The sequence below is a fragment of the Cylas formicarius genome, unplaced genomic scaffold (assembly GCF_029955315.1).
Source record: "Cylas formicarius isolate icCylForm1 unplaced genomic scaffold, icCylForm1.1 PGA_scaffold_7__23_contigs__length_41026272, whole genome shotgun sequence".
In the NCBI taxonomy this organism is placed as follows: domain Eukaryota; kingdom Metazoa; phylum Arthropoda; class Insecta; order Coleoptera; family Brentidae; genus Cylas; species Cylas formicarius.
The window spans coordinates 33,882,082-33,903,282 of NW_026844352.1; the positions used below are offsets into that span (position 1 = coordinate 33,882,082).

A 21,201-nucleotide genomic window follows, 5' to 3' on the forward strand; every position below is an offset into this window, starting at 1 on the left:
ACCTAATACTAACCATGGCTACAGAAAAAAATACATAATTACCACTAAACTATATCTCAGCACATCAGCATAAAAAATGCCAATTTTACAGAACCACTTGTTATTCAAATGGAAAATATATTGTATATCGACCAATTTTTCCTTCAAGGTTGTCTAGTAATTCGAAAACCGAGCTAAGCAGCTTCGATCATCATTCGGAGTCCAACGACACTGCTGATCATGCCAAGAAAGATCACACTCCCGCGTCTGGCCAATCGGACCACCAGACTTCCTCTAATGAAAGAATGGTGTCACCAAAAAGAAAGGTCGAGCATTTTCAGCACCTGTTCGTCGCCAACAACGTGAAAACCTCCACGTTTAATGAAGGTAATCCTTCGAGAGGTACCAACAGCAACCTGAGCAATACCAACGCATTCACATGTTCACCCTCCTCGATCAACATGGTACCCGAACGGGATACTGGCCCCAACAAGGTGATCCGTGCCACGTAATTCTCGAATTTTATTATTTAGATGTGTGTGAATGTGTAGGTGCCAGCGGTAAGCAATCTACGCCTCGCTCAGAACCAGTTGGTCTGCAAATTTAATTCGGCTGATGAGCACCGCGTTATATCGTCCAGAAGGCATCATCATGTGAGCGTGCAAGAACTTCGCATGCAGGTACGTTAAACACACGAATAAATAGTTACTTACGTTAACCTACGTTCACGAAGCAGTGCAGCAACAGCTCATCTGACGAGAACAGATCTTCCGGTCACGCCAGCATGTCCGACACCGGCAACAGCAGCTCCCCTAGGGGTTTGGGACCGGGACCGGACAGATTGAACGCTGGAGTACTGGCCAAAACATCCAGGACCAAAATGGCCGCTCAGCATGGCAGGTCGAGACACCGCGCGACCCCTGCTAGGGTACGAGCAGCAAGTCGATTCTTTTACACACCCCAATCATTCCCTTAAAGTTGCAGGCCCCTTGGTCAGGGAACGGTGGTCTCGAAGACATCAAGCAAGCTCTTCAGCAGCTGACGATGAGGTCGCACACTTCTACCAGTACGTACTCCAGTGTCAGCGCTGGGTCCGAGAGTTCTGAACCGGCAATTCGGCGACTGATGAGACACTCGTCACTTGAAACGATAAACACCAATATAACTAGTGCGGACGAGTTCGTTTGGGTCGACTCGCACAACAGGTATATGTTTGTACTAGTTTCACTTTTATTTATGGTTAACGAGGAGCGTCATTTTCTAGTTTCTTTCTTTTTATGGAGGAACTGTTGAAGATTGATATTAAAATTTTGTAACGTACAATTAGGTTGCTGAAAATAACAACAACCGTTTTATTATTTGCCAAATATTTGCATGATGGCCGCGATACGGCGTCATATTGGACATAAGAAACGTCATGCATTAAAAGTTAAGATGGTGGAGAGACTTGTTCCATTATTATTAAAGTATCATTTATGATCGACAAAGGTGGGATAATAAATAATTTCTGGGGCAACAAACCCGGTGGGGTTGCCGTGATGTGTCTCTCCGGGGCGTTATTTTGGATGATTGGAAAATATGAAATGCATTTTCACGGGCTATCCTTTTAAAAGCAACCTTTGCCTACACAGATATCGTGTAGAGTATGCGTACAGGGCGTTTTGAAATATAAGGACTATTGATTTTCGAGGCACAGTTAATTTTAAATTAATAAAAAATTAAATTTAAATTTTAGTTAAAAGAATCCACAGGTTTTTGTTTAATCTTACTCTTTCTCTACCTTCTTTTAGAACCCAAGGGTAAATATGTGCGTCTTTGGTGTGTAGCTTTTAATCTTAAAAAAAATTAAGACAGTCGTGGTAGTATATAATAATTCTAATGGGTCTTAAGCCGACTACAGCAGTTTACAAAAAAACGCCTTGTTTATAGAGATTCCCGATTTCGTTCTCCTAGGAACAAAGCAATCCAATTTCCTTTGTCGAGGGAAATTCCCGTATTTTTCAACAGACTAACGAGGCCTCCTGCGAACTGGCGGCTTCCGGAAGACAAACAAACTCGATTACAGGTGGCCCCGAATTCGATTTCGTACTAGATATACTTAGAGGCTGAAGAGTTCTTTCTAATATTAGTTATCGACAGATTTGGACACCTTTTCATTTTCTGGTTTCTGGTTTAGTGAGCAAAAAAATGTAGTTAAATTAATTTGCTTCAAAATAATTTTTGGGAAACTTGTAGATTAGTGGAGCTTCAACATCTGCCCTGGACGAACCACTGCATCCTACGAGTCCTGCAGTCGGGACGTTGCAAGGACCACATGTCCAGGGTGAGCGTCGAAACCATTCCCCGTCTCTCTTACCTTCTTCAGCGCGCTCTGGTGAGAATCGGCCGCGAAACTCAACGTCTTGCCTCTACGCTGGGCGTCTGCACCAAACACGACGTCACCGTGTCCTTTAGGATAGTGTTGTGTCCTCCGTTGGCCGATTCCTGCGTCAAAGCCTGCCTGAGGGCGTCTGCCATGCTGGCTGTCTCCAGTGACTGCACCAAACAGAGCAAGAGCTCCAGAGCTGGACTGCACTTGCAAGTGGGCAGGTTTCACAGGTGGATGACTGACGTCAACCTAGCGAGGTTTATCCATGAGTAAGTATTCCGGCTCCCCTTCTTCTGTTCACAGATTGCATGTAGGTAAATAAGAACCAGTATTTATGTGACTCTGGCTGAGCTATGAGACTGTACTTTTCTCTTATGATGCTTAATACATTCTTCTTCAGGTACGCTGCGGTCTATCTCTGTGCCGGAATCGAAAATCTGCTGGAGGAGATCCTGTTGCAGTGTCTGCCCAGCGATTCCGATGTAAAACTCACCGCGACCCTATTGGAGCACGCCATTGCCAACAATGGTGACTTGTGGGGCTTGTTACAGCCTTACGCTCACTTAAACGCAGGTCGCATCGCGTCTGGTAAAATTTCAAACGTCGGTAGTCGCATCCATTCATTCCATCAATCATTTTTAGGAGCCCTGGCCTTGCCTAGATGGGCGTCCGTGAGCAGTTTAGGGAGCACCGGGAAAGATTGCGAGCGTACTTCCGGTCCTCCCGAACCTTCTTTGATGACTACGTGCGTCGGTTCTTTGAAGGAGCTGCAGGATCTGATAGGTCGTATGAAACCGAGGATACCCCTTTGTCCGAAAGCGGTCAGGACTTTGTTTTATTTTATGAGGTGTTCTCAGCTCGAGCACGGGGACCAGTCAAGCGGACACGCTGTCCAAGTATTTTTTTCCGAAATATGTAGGAAGGTGGCAACTGAGGAAGTGTTTTCCAGGAGCTGTGCTACGAACGGGCTTACGTGGTGTTGCCCCCTCTAGTAGAGTGGTTGCGAGTGGCAACTGCGCACGGAGAGCATCGGTTCGCTGCCGTCTTGGACAAGGATGACATCATGCAAGCCGCCAGGCTCCTCCTACCCGGGGTCGATTGTCCTGTTAGGTCGTTAGGGGAGGAAGCGGTAAGGGTAAGGAAGAATACAGGCAACGAAGAAGACCACCTGGAGGCTACCAAACAAATTCAGATCGAGTTGGCTTTTCGTTTAATGCTCACCGGACGTCCGGAATTGATCCAACAGTCCGCAGCGTTGCTACCGTCCTCGACGAAACTGGACACTTTAAACCCCCAAGGTCACACGGCTCTGATGCTGGCCGCCATTCATAATGACGACGTCGCCCTCATTGTAAGTTTTTATCAACGGGCACTATTCCCACTCGTTCACCAATGCCAAACTGCGATTTTTCCAGGCGCTTCTAGACGCGGGCGCCGCTTTGGACGTTGAGACCCCGCCCCCAATGCCCCCCTTATACTCGGCAGTCAACGGGGAAAACCAACATTGGACAGCGTTGACGTACGCCGCCGCAAAAGGTTACACGCTCTGTGCTCGCATCCTGCTGGAACGGGGAGCGAACGTTGAGGGCGGGGCTGGGCCTAGCGAGGAAAAAATTACTCTTACACCTCTGCAGGTAAGCTGGGGTGGTGTTTTGGGGCACATAAAATGCACGGTGTGTAATTAGGTGGCCTGCGGAAGCGGCAACGTCGACATGGTAGCGTTGCTGTGCGGTCATGGGGCGCAACCCTTTTTTTCCACTCAAATTAAGGACGCGCCGAGCTACACAGCATCGACTCAGAGGGGATGCTTCAGCCCCATATCAGTGGCGGCCGCGCACGGTCATCGCCCGGTGCTGCAGAAGCTGCTCGCTCAACCTGTAGCCCCGGTTAATAAGGAAGTGCTTTCTCTTGAGGAGATGCTGGCGGAAGGTAAGTCAAAGAAAGATTTATTATGAGTTTTATGTGGTGTGGGAAATATATGGATAACCATTAAAAAAATAATTCATCATGATCATTATGTCCCCCTCAACCAAGATCATATGTTATTTTCACGATTAGTTTGTTTCGCTCTCGAATTGATAACCTAAATGTTGAGGAATGAAGGGGTCATTTGCCGGTCAGCGTTCACAATATTGAAATCATGATTCGTAAAAAACGTACTGTGTTCAGGGTGTTTTAAAGACACTACCAAGGCTCAGCTAGAGGTTCATCAGACAAAAAAGAAGTAAAAGGTCGTATAAACGTGGTTTTAGAAACGCTCAGTGCCCACGTGATAAATATAAAGAAACGGCTATACAATTTGTCTTTCTATGTTTTCCAGATTTTGTTAAAATTAAAAATAAAACTAATGTATAATGAAAATGGTCTAGTTTTGCTTTAACTACATTGACATTGTGAATCCCAGTGCCATCTCGGCAGGTATAATAACGAATAGCAATTTTTGTTATATTTAATAACAATAATGGTACAATTTTTTGACTCGTGAGTTGGTTTCAGATCATGTCTCGTTTCCGAGTGAACAAAAATTATGATAATTGACAACACGTAACTTTTTTTTTCAATTTATTGCAGTAGTTGTACACCCCAGGAAATAAATGTAAATGGCATATTTTTTAAAAATTTTATTGAGTTACTAACTATCTCGTAACATTATTTTCAACGAGTTCAGTTTCTAGTTAAGTGCAATTGAAGTGCAATTGAAGACCGCAGCGAGAAATGTTCCTATAAATTACTCAATTAATTCTGCTAGTATACGTGCTGCCGAGCTTATAAATATTAAGTAGTCGTGTATTCGGTAACACTAAGCGAAGTATCTTTTTCCCGGAAATGCAACTCGTTATAATTTTAATTGTCTCCTCAGCAAAAACTTTCGGAAAACAGATGCGCGGCGAATCTTATTACGCCGTAGCGGAAAAGTTTCTACGACGTTACTAACAATAATAAAGATTTTGGGACGAGCTCCGTGTTAATAGTATCACAATCTGTCGCCTAGGCGTGCAAAAACTCGTCACTTGTTACTTTTTTGATGCTGTTTATGGGAATTTAACGCGAGAGTCAAGGGCAGACATTTTAAACTTTCCAAGTAAGAGAAACGAAAAACACTTGTAATTTATTTATAAAAGAAAAAGTCTGCCACCTAGAAACTAAGGAAATTAACGTCCAGGTACCCCCAAGTCCAGCACGGTACCAAGCAATCCTCCCCAATTCACCAAGATCCAGGTGAAGGCGTTACAGGAAGCCATGTATCACAGTGCCGAAAATAATCACCTTGACATTACCGTCGAAATACGAACTCTAGGAGTACCATGGACTCTGCACTGCTGGATGCACTCCTTGGCGGCTGCTCACGAGACCCGACTCGACTGCGTCATCGACCAACTGTTACAGGACTTTCTGCAGGTGTGTCCAGACGATTACAGCCCGCAGTTCGTGTTGGAATGTCTCCCTTTGCTCTTTAACATATTCAGATACAGTAAGGTAATGACGGCTTTTTGAAGGTCTGGAAGGTATCATTGTCGATCGAGTTTTTTTCCTGTTATCAGAAAGAAGGTACGACATTGCTGCTTGCCGACATATTCTCGACGTGTTACGGCTGGGAACCGATAAAATCGGTACAGGAATGTTCACCGGGAACCTCGTCTGGATCCAGAATAGACACCAAGTACGTCAACAATCCAGAATTGAGCGATGTGACTTTTAGAGTTGAGGGTCGACTGTTTTACGCACACAAAATAGTACTGGTTACGGCCAGTCCACGTTTGAGGGCGATGCTGAGCTCGAAACTATGCGAAGGCGGATTGCCAATCGTCCAAATCAACGACATAAGGTACCATATATTTCAGGTGAGTTTGAGAAGCTTTGTCGACTCAAGTAGCATTTTGCTGACTTACGACGACATCTTTACCTGTCCAGACATTGTACATTTCTTTTCTATTGGTCATGGTATAATTTTTTGACCGTGATATTGCGTTAACTCTGGTTAAACTGAAATAACGAAATAACCACTTGTGTGATATATTCTTTACAAATCAGTGCCGTCATGACTTCATTCAAGTTTGGAATATTGAACGAAAAGTCCTGCGGGTTCGAAAAAAGAAACATAGATTGATGTTTGTCGATGTAACTCAAGAATGGCTGATAATCGAAGATTTTCTTGCCTCTCAGTAATTCAAAATTTAGGGTCCGACGAAAAAATAGACAAAAGAAAAGCCTGGAGGAAAGTTGTGTGTTGGGAAATGTCGTTTGAATTATCGATTTCTGCATATTTTGCAATTTTGCATTTAATATGGCTAGGGATATTCCGATACTAGTAAATACGAGTAGGTACTCGATACTTTAGATTCGATACCAAGTATTTATAGCATCGAATCAATTTTGCGATAATTACTCGGTATCGAAACAAAAGTACTTGGTATCGAATCGAATCAGCCTTACCATTAAAAAAAAAACCGAACGCATCAGACAAACATAAATCTCTATCTGATCTATGACGCGTTGTCTCGCGCCAGCCAAGCCGAACTCGTCCGACTTCACTCGACCGAGCCCGAGCCAAAAGCGAGATACACGTCCGCCCTTCATTTTTTTTTCATTGTTAAACATACAAGAGATTGCTTACGAATAATTTTGTTTATTGTAATCATCGGCTTATTGTTTCTATGTTATCGTGGAGTTTTTTGTTTAAAGTACGTGCTTAACGTGACGAAAACCTTTATTCTTTTCCTTCTTAATTTTGTTTTTTGTTTTTAGTGTAAACGTTCATTGTTAGTTTCCTTAAAATAAATAAAAAAATAATAAAGTGCTAAAAGTATCGATATGAGTAAGTATCGAGACTTTAGGAGTATTTATTTGAGTAGTATCGAAAAAAGATTTGAGTAGGTATCGATACTTGGTATCGGAACTTCCCTAAATATGGCCTCACCGTATACAATAGATAATGATATATTTTATCGTCAGATATTGTTTCTGTACCATTTTTCACATTTAAAAAGGTCGGGTAACGCTTCTTCAACTGCTTCTTAAAATTTAATTTTGTAAATTTTTCGAAGAAATTTACAAATCTTCTGGATTTCTTCTGAGTCGGTTGTCGATAAGTCAAAGTTCTGAAACTGTTATGTTCTGAAGAAAGCAACAGGATGATTTAAACTGTTTCAGTTAACCTCTGAATCTAGAAATTCATGCAGAGGTGGGTGTGTAGATATTTTAAAAATTTTATTCTTTTTTTAATGTACCATATGAATAACATATTCTCGTACTTATTTCATATCATTTTTTTATTATGATTAAGTAATACAAAATTATATACTATTTCCAAACCTTCTGGATTCCTCCTGCGTCTTTTGTTGATGAGTTGATGTTGATGAAAAGATTGACATTTGCATCGAAGTTAGAGGTCAATGAGGTCCATTCACAAATACTATAAAATAAGTCTCCAACCTTTTGCCATCATTAGTTAATATTCTCATGGATATTATGATACTCCTAAAAAATTCTCGTTTTCATTTTTTTTAAATACCTACGTTGCTTCGAAAAGATTGAACTTTTAGCTGAAGATTAAGGTTAATCCAGTCAAGTTGCTGACATTTCTCCAATAATCCTGTTGGCTTCTTCGGAGCATAACCGAAACTGTTTTACTTAAGCTATGAAGAAGCCGACGCAGGAGAAGTCCAGAAGATTTGTAAATAGCACTTCATTTTGTATTACTTAATCCTAATAAAAAAAAATTGATATCATAAATAGGTATAAAAATATGTTATTCAGATGGCTGATTCAAAATAATATACAACAATTAAAACTTTTTTCCATTTTTCCGTTAATGTGATGACTTATACCTTAACCAGAGATGATGCGACCGGCATTGAACAATTTTTTTTTCTCAGAGTGTTATGATTATTTGCAATTATTGCAATCAACTTTTTTGGGATTTTGTGGTTCTTCTTTCTTCTTTACTTCTAATGGCCACGACTACATAAGGTCATTCGGCCAGCTTACTCAATTATGAACATTATTCAAATATCCTATATCTTAATATCTTAAGAGAAGGGTCTGGACCAATCCATCATCCTCCGGATTTGTTACATATGCAAAATGGAATTTCAACAAGAAAAAGGTTCTTTGACCGATTACAATAAACGGCCTCCTCCGCTTCCCCCGCGGACCATCCGGGTCTATCCGGCCTCCATTCCAGCGTGAAAAAACGACGGAGCCGACCACGATTATAACTTTAAAACATTCATTGAACACTAAAAACACTAAATCCACACTGTGGATACCGATTCCAAAGTTTTTGGGGACGATTACCAGGGATTCTGTCGGGAGCAAACAGAGATTAAACCTCCTCGTGCAATGCTCCACCACAGAATCCGATTTTGCGGTTATATTTTACCACTACCAATGAAAATTGATCTAAAAAGTTAGCTTTTTTAAAAATATTTATTTTTGAAAAATAAATAAAAAACGCGTTTTTAAAATTGTTTATAAGTAAAATTTTGGTATGCTTAGATACCCAAGAAAATAAAAACATTTAACCTAAGATTGATTTCATTGACCAAGTCTGTTCGCTGTATTTAGGGTTAAAATTAGGTAACTAAGTGGCATATGACGTCGACTACGCATGTCGGGTCGCATATGACAATGTCAGTGCTGCGTCAAAATATTTGGGAATTAAGTAGTATGGTGGTGCCAGTACGAAGTCGTTTTTCGGTTATGATTGAGTTAACGCGAATGGCGGGATGCCGGAATACAAATTTTATTACATGATTTTCCTGCGTACACGGAGCACATTAATCATAAAATAAGGTAGAGTTCTTTTGATGTTTACGAAGTGAAATTCCATTAAACGAGCGGGATGTTGAGAAATAGGATCAGCTCGCTTTGATATTTGAATGACGGCGCATATCTAGCCTATTGCTTTGGCTTATTGGATTGGTTGAATTTGAAATATGGCAGGAAAGTAATAACTGACGGGATATTGCGGCTTGCAGAATGAAAATGCTCCTCGGTATTAATGAATTTTATTTGCAAATTTAATGAAAAATGTTTTAGATAAGCCTGACGAGGTCTATCAAGAATTTCTTAATTAGCTCTGGAGCATTTTCCGAAATTTAAGAGGTTCAAATAGAGATAAACGACATCAAAAAAAGCTGGATGGTTTCAGACCGTGATGCAGTTCCTATATCAGGGCGGTTGTCAAGCCCTTGAACCTACAAACGATGACATACTGGAACTGATGGCCGCGGCGAATTTCTTCCAGCTGAAAGGCTTGTTGCAGTACTGTGAGAGCAGGTGCGCCGCGACGGTCGCGTTGGACAACGTCGTCTCCATGTACATTCACGCTAAGGTGTACAACGCTGCTCAGCTGTTGGAGTACTGTCAGGGATTCCTGCTGCAGAACATGGTCGCCCTGCTGACGTACGACGATTCTGTCAAGAGGTTACTATTCGCTAAGAAGTTGCCGAATCACGACGTGCTTGGTGGCTTGTTGGTGACGCTTCAAAAGAGGATCAAAGACAGGCGCAGCCAAGTCGGGAAGAGCTAGGTGTAGGGGTGTGTGTGTGAAAGTGTTGGTGCTGCGATATGGTTGCTCAACGGTTTTTTCATGTAGACTTTTTCCCTACTTGTTACGGCTTGATATTTGTCGAAATATATGATGCATTATTTTTGACTTTTCGATCCGTTTTCTCAGTTTGGGGAGATGTGAATTTTCGAAACTGATATTTGTGATTAACGTGTGTGATTCAAAGGCTTCTCTTTAAAATATTTAATCTCAAAAGTCCTTCAGAATTATACTATATAAAGTTTCAGTGAAAATTCGTAGAGGGGTGGAAATTAAAGCTATTTCTGAATTTGCTTATTCCAAAACATTCCCAGAGTCAGATACGCGGGCACAGGTTAGTTAAATGTGGAGCATGTATATGGTATCATCTGGATAAAAAGGCGAAGGGAAAGAAGGGAATTGTGGCTGGAAACGATGAGGGCGTTGCCTTTGGTGTATATAGTTACGAGAGCGTTGCCACCTTGCAACTTCCTCATTCAATTTTCCGTCTCGTTAACTTCCGGTAGCGTATTTAAAGTCGGTCCTTTGTGTCGACTCAAGAGTGTAGCTCTGTCGCACGAACGCGGGCAACTTGTTATAAAAAATGCAAAGTCAAAAATTTTACGCTAACACCTAACCTGCTGCCGCACCTAACTATTTTTTCAATTTTTTTGTTACTAGTGTGCGTCGATGAGATATTGTGATGTGCCAAAGACATCTGAATATTTGACAAACCTATCCTTGTAGGAAGGCAGTGGCATACAACAAGCTTCGTGAGACAAAATTAAAAGTCCAGACTAGAAGTCTACTAACCAAAACTAACCTAATAAAGCAAGAGTCTGTCTATGAAGCAGTGCTTGAACAAATATCAAATCAATCTTGATAAAGAAAACTTATAATTGTTCTCACAATCGTAAAATCGCCTACATGTCTCGAAACGACATTTTAAGGGCTTGCCTAACCACTTTTTCTTGGTCGTCGCGCTTAAGTCTTATTTTAATTTGAGCCCCTCTTCACACTAATTGTTAAAACCGCTGCAGGGTACCGCAATTTTCCGCCCCAAAGAGGCACGTTTTAAGCTCCGAAGAAACGACAAAATAAAAGACGACATTTAATATTCGCATCCCAGAGAATAATTCGCGCTTTCTCAAATATTTCCGGATTAAAAGTCTTCGCGTTTGACTTTCCACGGTCTCGGCGGAATGCACACTCCGACACAAAACTCCATGATGATTACGGTTAACATTTAATAATAAAAAATATTACATCACTAAAAAGATCACAATTCATTTTTTTTTTGGCACGACGAAGAAGAGACATCGAATGAACATCAGAGAAAGAAGTCGATAAGCGATAGGCGTCCGTTTCGCTACTCGAATCCGGTTCACTTTGATATTATCAGTACACCGTTCTCGTAGAGAGATCTTATTCGCTTTAACCATTGGACCATAGGTCGTAAAAAAAAAAACAAAAAGCGCAAGAACGGTCGGGGACAAACTCATATCTGCGTTGACGTCAGCGCCAATCAGCACGCGTTCCAGAGCCTCATTGCCCTATCGTTAATAGAGTTTTAAGTTTTTCCTGACAGATTATCGATTTGTTAGGTTCGTCCTATGGTCAAATGTTGTTTGTGCGGTTCAGTGGTATAAACATCAATCGATTTTATATCGGAAATCTAGACACTTAGACGCAGGTCTCATCCTGTTTGGCATTTAAAAAGTCGGCGTGCTTCTTGCTACATTTCTGATAGGAGCCCCTCTTGCTAGAGTTGTCAGCGAACAGTAGAGCACTGTCCTTGTTCAAGTACAGGTCGTCGTCGTTGCATAGATTGCAAATGGGTGCTGGGTGCTGCACCGATATGGTGGTGTGGCTCGTCTCCCTGAAGGTGGAGTAAGTTGATGGTTTCTTCTGTTTGATGCCGAAGAAGACCTCTTTGAACGCGTTGCGCATGCGATCGGACATGACGTTGTATAGGATCGGGTTCAGAGTAGACGAGAAGTAATAAAAGACGCCTGTGATCAGGAATACCCAGTATTTGATTTCGTTGGAGTCATCGTCATCGCCCATGTAGACTGACAGCACACGTTGGGCGTGAAATGGGGCCCAGCAAACGAAGAAGCCCAACACCACGAACGCTGCAACCAAAAAACAGTCGGTGATAGACTTTCACGGTTGTTAATCTTTGAGAACTACTACTAGTATTCAGAGGCAACGTACCCAGTCATTTAAGCAAGGTTATGACTTACGTCAAGTGAGCCACAACGGTTAGGATGGAATGATTTCGCGATGTTGTTAAATGTTGTCAATATTATATGATTTATTTACTTTGGAAGATTTAAAAATTCGTTCCTACAGCAAATCACGAACAGGATTTTAAAATTTTACCGTCGACTATCAATCAATCAATGCTTCACATGATTTAGTAAGAATCGATGTATAGAAATTAGTTGGAACAACTCCGACAGATAAATTGGGATATTTTAGGGGTAAAGCTTGGTGGACGGTTTCCATCAGCTATGATCTTTATTCAAATTTCTTGTTGACGTTGCTAGGTTTTATGGTTTCTGCGTGTTTTTTTGTAATAAGATGGATAAAATGTTACTATTTTTTTTAATCCTTTCATTTTATTATTTTTGTTTTTGTCGATCTAGTTTCTAACAATCAATTTGGTATTCAGTCACCAGAAAATATTAATATACAATTATTCTTATTCAATTGATGTCAAATACGAAATGAAAGCCGTTATATTTGCTTACGTTTGCTTTTCGCTGTTAACTCCAAAACACTTTTATATAAAAAAATGAGTTACTCTTTTCATTAGAATACAGGGAGTTCCATTTACGTTCTCATATTTTGAAAAATAATAGTAATTTTGCAAACACACCAGAATTTTGAATGTTTACCTGAAATAATTGAAAGTTAATTATTAATTATTAAATAAGCTAATTATTTTCGACATAACCTCAAAACAGCTTAAGAGAATTTTTCATAGAATAGAAAAAAGTAATAATATGTGGCGACGTTGTAATGTTCCCCAAATATTTAAACAATATAGATCATAGCGTTCTATGGTCTCAATCCAAAATAGACTTTTTTCTAAAAATGGTCAAGGTGCTTAAAGTAAATTTCATCAAACCCGCAAATTCCAAAACAAAGCTTTATAAAAATAATATTATATACTTATAAATACGTGAAACGAAGTAGATCTTTGTAAAGTATTTTTTATTTGGCAACTAATGTCAATCTTGACACAATTTTGGAAAGGAACCGACCTAAATAAGTAACCGAGTGCAAATTTAAAATAAATTTAATGAAAATCAATCCGTATCAGACGGAATTTTAGGAAGCAAATTGAAAAAATGACTGTGGGTCATTTTCGAGAAGCGCGCGTCAAAGATTCTAAAAGCGAGAAAAAAGGACGGAAAATCCCATCAAATCTGGATCGGAAGAAAAAAAAAACCCAAATCGCACTTCGCGGGGCACAAATACCCGTCTCCTGCATCGGTGCTAATTAAAAATAAATGGGCGTATCGTGATTCCATTAGTTTGACGAGACCGGGATTAAAGTTATCGCGGGGAGCGCCATAGAGATTTCAGAGCCGCTACGAGCATCCGACAAGTCGGATGTGTGATAAAAGGTCGTGAGAGCTCTCGAGCGATGAAAAAAAAAAACCTAAGCAACTGGAAGGCGATCTGGGAAAACTCCACGAAGCCCGGCAAATTCATATCGTATATATACGTTCTCTGCAGTTTGAACGTCATCGATCTAGCCGTTCGTTGGCGTATTGACTTTCTCACCTGCTTAATTGTCACCGACGTATTGCTTTATGAATTGATCGACACACGTTGAATTGTCTATTGGCTACGTTTTTAGCTCCTCATAGTAGCATGGTAAAAAATGAATAACAATCCCCCAATCAGTTATTCATTTTTGTTTGATTTCAACCAGATCAGTTAGTATATATAGGCTATGATAAAAGTAAAAAATTAGTTAAATTACTTTCCCTCAAACTTCAAAGAGGGAAACTATTCAAAGATGTTTCATATCTACCAAATGAATTTTATATAGAAGATAAAAAAAAGTATATTACGCAAGAAGTTTAATTAATTACATTTTAGTCACAAGTTTGATTTAGCATGAGCACGAATGGAACTAAACTGTATTAATATGCAACACATACACATTGGTATAATGACTATTTACCTGTCGAAGCCATATCGTCAAGCGAAAGGCCAATATTATACTCAACAGACTTTACAGGTTTAATAAACATAAAAATTCCATGCATTAAATAAGTTATATTTTGAATTACCATTTGACCAAAAATGATGAAAGTAATTGCTGTAAACCTCCTCAACCTCTTCACCAGGCATGTGTAGCAAAATACGTTACCATATAAAGCAATTCAAAATACTTATCCAATATTTCAAAAAACAAAAAATTCACGCAAAACCTAGTAAGTATTAAAAACCCGAACGAACAGATAAGGTTGAACGAAATAAGAATGGAAACGGATTATGATCAGTTCACAAATTTACCTAGACAGCCAACTCTTATCTAAACTTTCGTTCAATAAAGCGCCATCTCTCAGTTTAAGAAGTGTTAATTTTTATCGAAATTCTCAATATGAGTACGAGTATCCAGTAAACCCGATCTAAACTCGAATTAGACGGGCGTGATAGAAAAGTGAGGCAAATTTTACCATAGACACCTATTTTTGTCTTTCTTGTGCTCTTTCATATAATTGAAATCATTTGCGTATTATTATTATTATTATTAGTATTATTATTTTATGATCAAAAAAAGGTTACAATAATCTAACATTTGATAAAGACACGGTGTTGTCGAAACAATTGTCATGTCATAATATATAATTTCGTGAAAATCTGAACTTTTAGTTCTTATTTATTTTGATAAATGGATTTTCATCAAGTAAAAGCCAATAATCTAATTTCTTAAAAAATCTAAACTCGTGACTCAAATGCCGTTTACCACACTAGATGTTTGCAAATCAACTCGAATACATTCACCAACATGATCTTCAGAATTGACATCGTCAAAACTGAAGCCGTATGTAATATTTGGGTATAATTGAGTATTTTCGAGAGAGGGGAGTAGAAAAGAATACTTTCTAAGGTTTAAAAAAAAATATGTTGATCAGGAAATCGCGGTATCTATTTTTTCAGGGGGTATTACTTCAAAAAGGATTTACAATTGACATTACACTATATTTACATACATTTAAACAATTCTTTTTATTCATTAAAAAAGAGAATATTTCAAAGCTGTTTTGTTTCTAAACACTGCGCACAAACATTATCATGCCATGATAAACTCAAATTGATAATTTTAGTTATTATATATACTTCATATATATAAATATATTTTTAGATTTTACTTATATAATGACTAGATAATTATTTATAAAATAAATCCACAACGGAATGTTTTAGTATTACCCAAATAAATAAAAATACAGAAATTAGTAATTTTGGGATGCTGAGGCTGATTCTATAATTATAAGCGTAACTTTGGAGGGGTACACGAAACAAAACTTCATTGTAGGTTGACTTTTAGACTTTCCTTTTATCAAATCGGAAAAGTTGCGTTTAGTTAGCTGTTAATATTGCAGGGATCGACCGTTTTCGCGGAAAATGGATTTTAAAAATACCCCGGTCGAAAAGTACACCTTCTAACCGAATAGATGAGATTGTTATTTTGTTTTGTTGACATTGCCTTTTTTTATTTGACTTTTTATAACTATGGAGCGAGAATTAAGCAGATATATTTTTGCGGTTATTGTAATGGTAACATGCGTGCCCTTGTATGTTATCTAAAAGTACACAATTTAAGGCACGAAACTTGTCAAATCGTTTAGAATTTAACCATCAAGAAATTTCGGACAAAATTTTATGGTTGGACCAGGCAATATTTCCAAGAGGTAAATAAGGCATTTAATACTCACAACGCGAATTTCTCGGGTAATGAGAATCCGGGGATTGTTCGAAGAACGAACTTGCAATGTAGATTTTCTATCAATGTTTGAGCAGATATTATAGATGTGTTAATAGGTCATTCTATTAATAGATTAATATATTAATAGATTAAATACTAATGCTTATTTAAATTTCTTTGCGAACGTACTCGCTTGGAGATGTTCTGCGGCATGATGGAGCACCAGCTCACTTTGGATGGGGTGCAAGAAACTGGTTAGATGAAAATTTTGCAAACAAATGGATAGTTCGAGGTGGTCCAGTAAATTATCCAGCTAAAATTTCAAAACATTCTCTGTCAAGTCTTTTCCTTTCTTGCTATATATTTATATAAAAAATTAGGGCTTATATTGGATGTAGAATATGCTTTTATAGTTTGCGCAATAATTTATGAGCACCCTGTATATATGTATTATTCCAGCCGCTTTCAACTGAGGAATTTACCAATTTCAAGAATGTTTATCTACACAATTACTTAGTTCAAGGAAGGACAAACTATTAAAATGATTTCGCAAAGTACCTCAAACAATTAGAAAAATTAAGAAATAATATAAAACAATCTCTTATTACAATTATCTGCCATTAGTACTTACGGATATGACAAAGAAAAGAGTCCTCATTTGCCTTAAGAAAACGGGACATTCCAGCTTAAATTGAGTTCATTGAGTATGTCAGTGCTTCCTGTGTACTTTTTTGTTTTTTACTGCGGTGGATACGTGAACTGAAGATACTCGCCCATTATGACGGATTCATTAAACAGAGCACCGAAGGACCAAATTTTAGATCAACAATCACTACTAAATTCGAAGTGGGGCGTGGGGAGCAAGGTGAATATTATGCAAATATAAGGCGCCCGAAATACAATGTGCCTTTCATTTCGGGACCTCCTCGATTGAAATTGAATTTCTTATAACGTTCATCCGCAGAGTCGTGTCTCGACCGGATTGAATATTAAATTTTCTATTGCGTCGGCGTAAGTGAGGATTATTGAAGACCCTATTTCGAAAAACGAAAAGACGCCAACTCCCTTCCCCCATCCCTCATTTTTACGGTTTTCCGGCTCATCTTTATATGGCTTTATATGCACGCAAATAGCATTTTATAAGCCCTATTTAATAGATAAAAATAGTCGCCCTGAGGTGTCGAAACATTCGTTCTTCCAGATTATGGTTAGTTCTTGAAGGGGAAAAGTAAAGCGCATAAAGCCTTAATTAAAATCTGCTTAACTTCACTTTTAAACTTTGCCCGTTGACTATTTTGAGGTTCGACCGCGAAGTGGTAGAATTCCATTAACCCCATATATTGGTTCAACCTAATCAGAATTATGGTTAAATTTTTGGTAGAACGTCGGGTTAAATGTAAAAATTCTATAATTATTACTAATAAAACCAGGCCAAAGAAAATGTTTTAAAAATATCATAAACATTAAAGCTGGGCAAATCATGCTAGAAGTCGTGGCCAGTAAAGATGTGAAGAAGCAGAAGAAGATGATGTATTGCCATTTAGACTAATGGAATGGAATGGAGTAATGGAAGCATTTGCGGAATCAAAGAAGTGTGTAGTTGTAGTTTATGATACGGAATTCTGCTGGGCAAACTTTCATAATAATTACAATACAGGGGATTTGCATGTTACTTAAGTTTATCTAATAATTAGTTGAATTCAACTATGAATTGAATAATAAAAATAATTGCATCGCCAGGCAGAATTCCGAAGACGCCCTGTACAACGGCTGGCAAGAAACCGAAATCGCGCTTGATTTACTGAACCCTTTATGCGGAAAATTTCCAGGATTTTAATTAAAATCCCGAGGCTGATAAGGGACGCCAATTACACCGGTGGCAGTTATCGTTAATTGTTAAGGCTTCGCTGGCGATTCGACTGACTGGGAATAAGTTCGCATCTGGGTTCGATTTCTTTTCCCGCCTTTCAGGAAATCAACCCTCCCACTCCCACTAGTTGCCGACTACGGAATAAAAGGAGCCGACGGCAGTGTGGACTGGCAGAGATATTGAAATTTGATAGAGAAAGCAGAATAAGGCGTAACGGATAGATGCGTACGGAAATGTTATACTTATATACGGTTGATGGAAGTTTAGAAGTGTCGATTTGTTTTGTATAAGCCGGAAGCGGACACTGCGATACTTTTCCCGTTTCTGCTTTTGGTTTGAAATTGCCAGTCAAGAGGATTAGTTGCTACTGCAGCCGTGGGTGAAGCTGGTTTTTATTATTATTGTGTTGCTATGTGGGACTGCCTTAGAGAAAATTGTAATTGATATTCTTTGTTAAACCGAATTTCAACTCCAGAATATTAAGTTAATGTCGGTTCATAGATATAAGAAAGTGACCAATTGTTTTTGAATGAGATTATCCAAGGGTGGTCATTAACATACAATGCAACAAGATTATTACCTAAAGTTTCGGAATTTAAATTCAGGTAAAATTGTGGTCCGTGATAGAAAATAATTTTATACCTACCTGTGTTTAATATTCTTTGGTTTGGTATACTACTTAGTTTAAGTTTATTAGTAATCATTCTTATTTCGTGTGTAATACAGCGTGTGTGAATTGTGCAAAATATGTGCGAGTCTAGTGTATCTCAGGACATGCTCCCGCCCAAATGTAGAAAACACTATTCTATTGATACCAAGGAAGTTATAAACAATGTTTATTTCACTCTCATTGAACGTGGTGCCAGCAAGCAAGCATCTTTAGAAGAAACGGCCACATTGACGAAAATTCCGACATCAACTATATGGTTCGACACTTATGATACCCCGGAAAAGGGTTGGGTTGACTCAACTGATAAAAGAATAACTATTAATAAAGATGGTTGGATTCCATGAAGACACCACCGCTGATTTATTTGAAAGTTGGTTTAAAAACAAACTAGTTCCAAACATTCCTCCTAATAGCGTCATTGTAATGGACAATGCAAGTTATCACAGTAGACAGTTGACTAAAACCCCCATGTGACACAAAACAACAATCCAAAACTACATGTATAATAACGATATTTATTTTCACGAAGGTTATACCAAAAAGCAATTTATTGAGGTTCTACATAGCTTGAACCTACAAAAGGAATACGTCTTTGATAATTATGCAAAAAATCTGGGGCCTACAGTTTTACTACTGTATATTTAATCCCATTGAACATGTTTGGCACCAACTGAAATTGCCATTCGTCGTAATAATGTTTTTCCCAGTGTTAACTCCAATGTCCTCAAACTTATAGAAACCGAAGTTTTTAACATCCCTCCACAAAGTTGGGCAAATTCTGTTAAAGATATAGAAAAACCAGAACAATCGTATATCCATATTGCAAATAATATAGAATAAATAATAATTAGAACAGGCAATGATAGCGATAGTGATATAAAATAATATAATTTTAAGTAATTTAAGTAGGTAATAAAAATAATTTGTAATTTTATTTTAGATTAAAACATAAATACATATATAAATAAATAAATATTGTCTAGTATCTTTCCTAACAAAACCCCAAATAATTAACTTCTAAGCAAAGTACGGACCTGTTCGGCCATATATAATTTTTACAGCTTGCCCGGGTCTTTCCTTAATTCGTATCAGTTAGTCACTTTCTTATATCTCTGAACAGACTTTACCTATTAGAATCCTCATTGATCAAAAACCACAGTGTGTCGTTAAAACTCAGAGTAAAAGCTCCGCCACAGCGCCGCTAAACTATAGAGTGGCCACTTTTAAAAAAATAAAATTTTCAAGGGCTCAAATTTAAGTTATTTGTTTAAAATATTTTTGAATTGCTAACTGCTAAATAATGACCCTTTTCATTACCTTATAGGTATAGCTTTCTGTAATGTAAAAATATTTCGAGAGATTTTAACTCAAAATTGCGAAAATGCCGGTATTTCAATTGATTTTTTTTCGAAAACCAAACCAACCATAGACCCGAACTACTAAGTATAAAATACAATTATATACAAAACAATGAAATTCCAGATTAACTTCATGCGTATTCTTTGATTTTTCTTTTTTTTTTAGATTTTTGTAGTCTCGTTGAAAAATTCCATTATAGCGGTGGAGTTTGTTAAACGGACCCGTACTTGGGTGTCAGATGTGGGGTCAAAAATCGGTGTCAGGTGCGGAAATTCGTAAAGAATTTGTACCGCTTCTAACAAAAATGTTCAATTCTTGGGGGTACGGGGTATTTTCTTCGCTTCCCCTCACGTCAAATCAATTAATTAATTACAGGTTCACTTTCATTACTGGAATTAGCAATGTATACCTAATCGGGTCAAATTAGACCCTTATTACCCTTAATGCAGCTGACAAATATTTATGAAAACCCGTTTTTTATGTGTCCGATATCCTGTATCCTGACACCTTGCCGAACCTGTGTCCACATATACAAAGAATCAGATCCTCTATATTTTACTACGATTAATCTGTGAAACGATGCATGTATTTACAAGATCTGAACTAGTTAAAGCGATCTTTAAATATGGTCGCAGGCGTCGAGACAAATAAATTAATCCAGACGGCATTTTATTTTGCGTACGTGCACGACCAATAGTTGCAGCTGCAACCCGATTAACCACAGAAACGCTAATTACCTGGTAACGCAGCGCGGGTTAATTAATTTGTACGGCGCGATATTGTACTGTTGCGTTTGTTCATATTCACGGGCATGACCTTCCGTTGCCCATTTTGCGAGTATATAATTGCCAAATATTTCGACCTTCAACTGATATCTCGTTACCACTGGAGAGGAACTGAGGAGTAAACATCAAGTCTGAAGCTAATGATGTTTTACCCTGCTTTATTACAGATTTACAGTGTTTTATTTAGGATTTACAAAAAGTTACAGCGACTTATCATGTTTGGTGATTTGATGAATTATTTAGAGGATTTAGAGGACTGATTGCCGATAAAAGCACTGGTGATTTACGGTATTTTATCGAGGACTCCAGAATATTTACTGTAATTTACTGACTTAGTGACTTAGAGGAGATTTTTCCGTGATTTACTGAGATATTTACACTGGATATAGATCATTTGTTTCGCATTGCGTTTCTAGGTGAAAGTATTGCTGATTTTCTGTGTTTTGTTGAGGATTGTTCATTACACCTCGGATTGTAACATAATAATTTTAAAACCGGTTGTATTTGATTCTGCTATTGGTGTTTTGAGGGGTTGTCAACAATTTGCGGTGATTTACGGTGACTCATGGTGATTCGTACCTACATGATTTACTGAGTATTTCAAAAGGAATAAAATCTACACCACATAACGAATTGTGTTTGTTCACGAAATTATTGCTGCTTTACGGTGTCTTATTGAGGAT

The 21,201-nt window shown here is 38.3% G+C and overlaps 2 protein-coding genes across 2 annotated transcripts in view; one reads left to right on the forward strand and one right to left on the reverse strand.

Annotated features, from left to right (window-relative positions):
* Positions 1–9,990, forward strand: part of LOC132704614 (ankyrin repeat and BTB/POZ domain-containing protein 2) — a 28,376-nt gene extending 18,386 nt beyond the window's left edge. The window contains exons 2-14 of the mRNA XM_060674730.1: positions 149–473; positions 531–659; positions 716–907; positions 958–1,184; positions 2,215–2,616; positions 2,748–2,935; positions 2,990–3,243; positions 3,297–3,698; positions 3,763–3,981; positions 4,033–4,276; positions 5,511–5,824; positions 5,890–6,189; positions 9,501–9,990. Coding sequence (XP_060530713.1) covers positions 149–473; positions 531–659; positions 716–907; positions 958–1,184; positions 2,215–2,616; positions 2,748–2,935; positions 2,990–3,243; positions 3,297–3,698; positions 3,763–3,981; positions 4,033–4,276; positions 5,511–5,824; positions 5,890–6,189; positions 9,501–9,881 — 3,577 coding nt within the window. The 3' untranslated portion in view covers positions 9,882–9,990. The remainder of the gene's footprint in view (positions 1–148; positions 474–530; positions 660–715; positions 908–957; positions 1,185–2,214; positions 2,617–2,747; positions 2,936–2,989; positions 3,244–3,296; positions 3,699–3,762; positions 3,982–4,032; positions 4,277–5,510; positions 5,825–5,889; positions 6,190–9,500) is intronic.
* Positions 9,991–11,143: 1,153 nt separating this feature from the next.
* Positions 11,144–21,201, reverse strand: part of LOC132704752 (neuropeptides capa receptor-like) — a 47,668-nt gene continuing 37,610 nt past the window's right edge. The window contains exon 6 of the mRNA XM_060674968.1: positions 11,144–12,013. Within this exon, the coding sequence (XP_060530951.1) occupies positions 11,562–12,013 (452 nt within the window). The 3' untranslated portion in view covers positions 11,144–11,561. The remainder of the gene's footprint in view (positions 12,014–21,201) is intronic.